At 36.5% G+C, this 7,572-nt stretch overlaps 1 protein-coding gene across 1 annotated transcript; it reads left to right on the top strand.

Moving 5' to 3' along the window:
• Positions 1-5,591: 5,591 nt before the first annotated feature.
• Positions 5,592-6,776, top strand: nkx2.9 (NK2 transcription factor related, locus 9 (Drosophila)). Its single transcript, XM_046856361.1, has 2 exons — positions 5,592-5,745; positions 6,124-6,776. Exons 1-2 carry the CDS (start codon positions 5,592-5,594, stop codon positions 6,627-6,629), a joined length of 660 nt encoding a protein of 219 aa, XP_046712317.1. The 3' UTR covers positions 6,630-6,776.
• Positions 6,777-7,572: the final 796 nt, after the last annotated feature.

Raw genomic sequence — 7,572 nt, forward strand, 5'->3', positions numbered from 1 at the left:
CTTCTATTTTAAATTACTCCGGCCACTCTTCTCCACCCACTCCACCTGCACTCTTTTTTTTTCATCACTCCTCTAACACTTTCTCCATTACTTAGCACTGTTGACCCCAAGTACCTGAACTCCTCCACTTTCTCCACCTCTTCTCTCTGCAACTGCACCACTCCACTGCCCTCCCTCTCATTCACACACATGTACTCTGTCTTACTCCTCTGACTTTTATTCCCTTTCTCTCCAGCGCATACCTCCACCTCTCCAGGCTCTTCTCAACCTGCTCCCTACTCTCACCACAAATAACAATATCACCAAACATCAACAGTCCACAGAGACTCCTGTCTGACCTCATCGGGCCACCTCTCCATCACCATTGCAAACAAGAAAGGGCTCTGATCCGATCCTTGATGCAGTCAAACCTCCACCTTAAACCAGAGTAATTTCTACTGCATTCTTAAACTAGTAAATACAGTACACTAATACTGCAGTAAGCCATACAGAAAAAAAAAATCCTACTTTGCTTGTGGCTTCTTAATGTAAAATGGGATTTAGAATCACCTAAGGGACTTTGGACAGCACTTCTCCCAAGGGTGAAAGACCAGTAGAAATTGGAGATAGTTATATACCCTAGATACTTTGTAGTTGGTATTCATAATATTATGTATGTCACTGTTGTGTCATAAAGCCCTATATTTCACAAGACCTCTGAAGGTGTGTACCACAGCTATGGCCAGCGGATACTTTAAGTCCTGTAAATTGCAGAGTAAGCCATCTATGGATTGGACGTTTATCCATTACTGCTAATGCACATCAGTGAGCCTTTCAACCCTAGTTTTATTGAAACACTTTCTAGCTAATAAATACTCCATACTGGGAACACAAGGCTTGCTGATTTAGAGATGCTTTGACACAGTCATCTAGCCAAAATTAAAATTAAAAACCCTGTTAATGTCCCTCAAACTGTCACAGTAAGCAAAATAGTGCGTATTTACAATATTCTTACTGATTCCAAAGAGTAAGATAGTAAAGGGTTAAAGTATATTTAAACCATTTTAGATTGTGCCAAACATTAAAAATAATAACTTGCTTAGCAAAAGCTTTGCATTTTAATTTCAACATTAATATGCACCCATATATTATAGGCCACTCCATCACTTAGCCTAAACAGCATTAATAAAACAATGTAAAATTCGAATCTTTTGGTTTTAGGTTGTCACACTATACAGAGTTATTACAAAATGTTTTTGTGTTTCCCAAAAGCTTCATAACATTAAGTAGTTGTTAATCAAATTTTATCTAATTTATCTAAATAATTTGGTACGTCGTAGGTAAAGCAATGGGAAACCTGAGTTATTTGTTTTTTAATAAGTACGTCTTGGAGCTTGAGGGCACTTCTACGTCAAAAAGACAGATGTCGCTATTTTTAGTCCAACTAATTTTTTCCTTTTTAATTAAAAATAGAATGTCCCAGAAAAGTTATGATGATGATAATAATGATAATACTAAAGCAGTTACATCTTTTTAGTGGAGACAAGTAGTGAATCGGGGGAAAAAACTCAACTTTGACAGGGTAGAGGAGAAACCAGAAGGAGATTTTCTCCGACAATGCTATGCAACTAGTTAATTCAGTGAAACAGAACTACTGTCATATAAAACAATATCTCAACAGGAATTTAAATTATTTTGCATAAAATAAAAACAAGGTTTTTAATGCCAGTATAAACCCAAACCAATCCTAAACACAAAGTCCCATCTACAGTTGACATAAAAATTATTGCCAATTTTGCCCAACAATGAAACAAGGAAATGTTGCTCTGCAGCTACATCCATAAGATGCATTGCCCTGTGTCATTTCCAATTTTTTAACTATTTAAACTCATTTGAGCATGTCAGTTTTTTAAATCACATGTATTTTTGTTTGTTGTGAGTGGATCATTTGGCCCTGATTTGATGCTGCACTCAGAGACCTGTTCCTTCATGTCCACGTGAGTTTTCTTCGAATCCACAGGTCCAAATATAATTAAGATACTATTCCAGTTTCGCACCACACTATTACCAAGATAGAAATATTCCGGATCTAATGTGATCCTGTTCATTTCAGAGCATTTACTAAGCATGTCAGATTATTAAAATTTAATCTAATAAAAGTTCATCTAGAATATATAATTGCTGCTTTAGAAACAAACAAACACATTCTTGTCATTTAAAAGCGTTCGCTTTTAACTTTTCGTTTCAATGTTTAATGTGGCCCCTGATAATAAAGTTAAATAATTCTTTAATTAATCAATAAGTTGAATTATAGACTTGTTTGCAAACGTGAGCAGTACAAAACAACTGTTATTTTCAGTTGATTTTGTACCGAGATTTATGACTAATGCCCAAAGTACAAAGAAGAAGTTGTTGCATGATACCTGTTTGGTCCATGGTTTGTCTTTGCACCATACGCAGGCCTTTCTTCTCTTTCACCTTATAGTTTCCATAGTTTATAGATGAGCATAAGCGCTTACGACTCGAATTAACGTACACCTGCGAGATTTCAGATTTTCTCCTGAAAATACCTTTTTTATTTACATTTTTTTTTACAAATGGTCGTTGATTGAAAAAAAAACGTCTGATCTTGATGATCATTATTATTGGTTTATCAATTACCTGAATTAATTGTTAATTCGATCTATATTTAGCATAGCATTCGAATTCAAAGCAAACAAGTCGTATTATTGCAGTAGAATTTATCCCCCGACAATCTATTAAATTTTACAAGACGTCAAGAATGTTTCAGTTTGAATTTTGTTTTCTATCCTTATGCAAAGAAAAAGAACCACTAGTCTTAAACATATATTAAACTATTATAAATCTTCTGTATAATGTTTTATTAATTTGTGTCTTTTAACATTTTCACTGTTGTTTTGTGTTTTATTACATATTCGGCTACAGCTTTTGGTGAACCTATAATGTTCTGTTTGGTTATGTTTTTGTTTTTCTTGTAGCTGTCGGTGTTGTTTCAATCTGAAGAGCCTGCTAGGACAAATATTTGGCTCTGAAGAGCTCTTTGGGGATTGGGGAGAGTGTCCTCTATCTCCAAAGTCCCCACTCGTCTCTTGGTGTGTAATAGATTAAGTGCATAAAGGGGGCGTTAGGAACAAACTTTTACGTGGAGAGTTTGCACTTGTGCAAAGAGCTTGGCAAACTTTTTGACATGCATTGCATAAGTCCACATCTCCAGAAATCGGCATTCTCTAGAAGTGCATGCAAACATAGCACTTAATTGGAGCCCATTGCTTATCTTATTTTAGATTTCAGGTAGTCCATGTATGTAGCAGATCAAAATGCTTATTGACTGAGCAATATCATTTTTTTTATTTCATGGTTTGTTCTGTACTTATTTTATGAAGAAGATGCAAACGTTTTTTTCGGTTTCTTATTCAGTATTATAACAACCAAACAATTCGAGATAACGAAATGTCTGTTGAATCAGCTTTTGCACGTAGACTTGAAAGTCGGTGGAGATGCAGAGAAGTCGATAGCAAAGATAGCGAGCCAGATCCCATTCAAAACCATGACAACACGGAACAACCCCGAATTTATTCCAGATAGCCAAAGGACATTGTGCAGGGGCGTCAATCAAGCATTATTCGAGCACTGAACAAATGCAAAATCTTGACTGGAACAAATGCTTCCAACGGGTCTCGGACGCGGGGCTACATTTCCCTCTTTTGTTCCCAGTCGCTGGTTGGCATGTATTTGTGTTCGCTTTTTTTCCTCTGTCCGACCACCCAGGACGACCAGAAGATTCGCGATATAGGCACTCGTACTGTGAGGAAAGTATACATAGACTGTCGGCCAGGTGAAACGATGAACAAAATAGTATCGTGTCTTGGTACTTTTATTTACTTTTCAGCACACTAATTTTACATTTTAGAATTCTGAATTTGCCAACACTTCAACTTGTACTTCCAAACTCTCTCTCTGCATCTGTCTAATCGGGTCACAGATAAAGTTCATGACATTAAATCAAGAGAAATTATATACATTGGTCGTTTGTTTCATCTAACTCCAGCTTAACGCCAAAAACAAACAAAAAAATCGGCTAAGGCAGCTGTGACATTTTCACTGAGACTTTCATTAAAACAACATTATTAGAACAAAAAATAAATCTTATCCAGATCCAAATTATGGGCAAACACGTAAGCAAAAAACAGGGTATGATATATAGTACAAGGCCTACTGGGACTGTAATGGCATTTGGGGGATATGAAGTTCATACTACTGCTACTACTACTACTACTAATAATAATAATAATCATAATTATTATTATATTATTTATAATAATAATAATAATAATAATAATAATAATAATAACGATAATAAAAACAATAATCATAATAATAATTATGATTATTGTTTTTATTATCGTTATTATTATTATTATTATTATTATTATTATTATTATTATTATTATAAATATTACCTTGTATGTAGAATCAGGGTTCCTGGAGGAACGTTGTTTCATTTCACTATGTACTGCGTCATATAAGGTTGAAATGGCAATAAAAGCTTCTTGACTTGACTTGATTATCATCATTATTATTATTATAACAACAACAACAACAACAATAATAATAATAATAATAATAATAATAATAATAATAATAATAACAATATAGTGTTTTTCATTTAAAAAAATTGTAAAGCGTTCAATTCGAAAAAGCTCTATCAAACTAGCTCTTAAATTGCACTGTTTTGTTGGCGTTCTATTTATGCATATTCTTTAGTAAGCGGATTAAGACGCAGCCCGTCGCCTTTAGAGAGCATGATCCGGAGACCAGTTCACTGACTCCTGCACTTGATTGGATTTGAACCAGCATCAGCACATTCTTAGGACTTACATTTAGCACTTTTGTGAATGCAATTCTCATTGGAATTGATATAACATCCAGATTTAAAGGCTCTGTAAAGTGAATTCTGGATTCTTATTCTGTTTTGCTCTCTTGCTCTGTGTCCCCTTTTTCTTAATGACTATCCTACTTTTTTTGTTTTAAATAAATTCTTAGCTTTAATAAACCAAAAATGATTTAAATGCAAGTTGGAGAGTACATTTATACTTATTAATGTTACAATCAGTATATAATGATAAACGAATAAGGACAAACAATATAGGACGTTAGTGGATCAATGTGTATGCAAATATCCGATATGTTATTTGGGAGGGAGAGGGAGGAGATGCTCCCTTGTTGTCACTTGCCACCCAAGACGTGATTCAGCCTCAACAATTACCATTATCTGTGTCCTACTTTTCACGACTTGGGCGAATCGGTAATGATGAAGAGGGTTTCCTTCAGTCATTGTGAAAGTAGCGGCCTATTCTTACTCGGGTTCACACCTACCGTCGCTGGGACTTAAGCACTCGAGTCATTCAGGTGCTTTGTGGGCCGAATAGGGAGGCGGCTACTGTTAGCTGCGCTAAGTGCTGTTTATATAAACAGCACCACGCCAGTGTACACATCATCACTCGGAGTCGGATCAAGCACCATTCTCCAGCTCGTCCTTGGATAAAGCTGTATAAAGACAAACAAAAACTCATTTGGCTCTATTCTATATGATGGCCGTTCCTGCCAGGCTCAGCTTCACCGTGAGGAGTATTTTGGATTTACCAGAAAATGACAGCGAAAACGCAGAACATCTTTTGCCCCTGCATTCGATCTCTGGATCTCCATACTCATCCTGGGCAGACAGCGACCGAGGCCACTGCATGTGTAGGTCATCAATCTCTCAGAAATGAAGATAATAATGTGTACTTTCCCATATCACGGGGATGGCTATTGTTGGCCTATTTGTAGTATTTTTAACATGCTTTCATTAACAGTAAGTGCATAGTATTATTCTTAGTAATTATATTCTCTAGAGCGTATGTTCTTGATTTATTTACTTATTATTGTTCAGTAATACAGTTACAATTTGGGTTGATTTTATAATCAAATATGTCTGTATTCTTCTTTTGTCAACATTTCTGCTAAATAAAATATGATATAAATAAAATAAGTTGTTATGCAACTAAAATTTGATGTTAAGCTTAACCCTATTTCTGAGCACATTATAAAGATCCACTGTGGTGGATGGTTCCTTTTTTCCAGCCTCAGATGAAAGCAATCCGGAGGCGTCCCCTGACTCCACTGGGTCTAACCACCCTCCTGTAGAGGCAGATCAGGAAAAGAAGAAGAAAAGACGTGTGTTGTTCTCCAAGTCTCAGACTTATGAGCTGGAGAGACGCTTCCGACAGCAGCGCTACCTGTCCGCTCAGGAACGCGAGCAGCTCGCGCATCTCCTCTGCCTCACACCCACACAGGTCAAGATCTGGTTTCAGAATCACAGGTATAAAATGAAGCGCGCGCGGGTGGAGTGTGTGCAGGATTTCGGCGCTCCTCCGGTGTTGCGCAGGGTCGTGGTGCCGATTCTGGTGCGGGACGGGAAACCTTACCAGAGCTGCATTGGAGAAACAGAAAAGAGAGGCTGCGTTGTCCCACCGTCGACCTGTAGTCCTCGAGGGTTTCAGCCTTTTCAGCCATCAACATTTGCGCTTCTACCGCAGTACCAGCACTTTACAAACCCAACAGCACCAACACACCACTTTATTTGGTGAAAGCATTCACGGTGGACTATTAACCCAGTCTCAAGGCATTTCGTGATATAGTCACGAAATGGGACTATATATATGACGCATGGATGGCCATACCGTACCTGCTTTGATTTACACGTGTAGTGTTCAGATTCACTGAGTAAATGCATTTTGCACATATTTTATTTGAGAGTTAAAACTAGTTGTGTTTTCTGATCTGACGGGATTAGTAGATTCTTTGCAACGATTATGACACAACTACAGTATAGTAAAGAGGGATACTTTTAAACCAAATGTATATATGGTAGTAAAATTGTAAATAGATATATTTTATATAGGCTGGACAAAAGGACATGTCATTATTTTTCACACATTTTTTTTTTTTGCATTCATTCAAACCGTTCAACTTTGGAAACATTGTACAAATTACATAGCCGAACTATTAAATAAAGTTTTTTGTTATTGTTTAATTGATGTCTGTATCCAATCATGCGATTGTTAACTGAATGTTGATGGTTTAAAACCCAATATATAATTGGCCTATTATAATGAAAATAATTGAAATATAAAACGATGTGGTTTAAAAAGTTTTACCTAGTTTTTTTTTTAATCCGAGTCATTGTTGGCAAGCCAATGGTATAAAACCATTCAAATGTTATTTATAGCTCAGCAAGACAGTTAAGCCGTTTGTAATGTTAACATATTATCTTCACACCAGGAGAGTGGAGACAAATTGTAAACTTCAAACGTAGACTCAGCATAATAATAGTGAGCAAACACGAGATTAGGCCTGAACGTGTATCGGCTTTGCACTGGTCTGCACCAGCGCCGCTTTTGAAACAACTTCCAAAGATGTCTTTATCAGAGCTTAGTGTTTTCCGAGTTGTTTTTTTCAATACCAGTAAAAAAAATGCATGCAATATTCTGGCTAAACGTCGTCGTAAACTTCTACACCTATAAGAGCTGA

The sequence above is a fragment of the Silurus meridionalis genome, chromosome 8 (genome assembly GCF_014805685.1).
Source record: "Silurus meridionalis isolate SWU-2019-XX chromosome 8, ASM1480568v1, whole genome shotgun sequence".
Lineage (NCBI taxonomy): Eukaryota > Metazoa > Chordata > Actinopteri > Siluriformes > Siluridae > Silurus > Silurus meridionalis.

Bases quoted from the DNA above. Each gene is read 5' to 3' on its own strand.
- nkx2.9 (XM_046856361.1), top strand. From the start codon at position 5,592: ATGGCCGTTCCTGCCAGGCTCAGCTTCACCGTGAGGAGTATTTTGGAT. The intron at 5,746-6,123 runs GTAGGTCATCAA...CCTTTTTTCCAG, and splicing joins CGACCGAGGCCACTGCATGT to CCTCAGATGAAAGCAATCCG.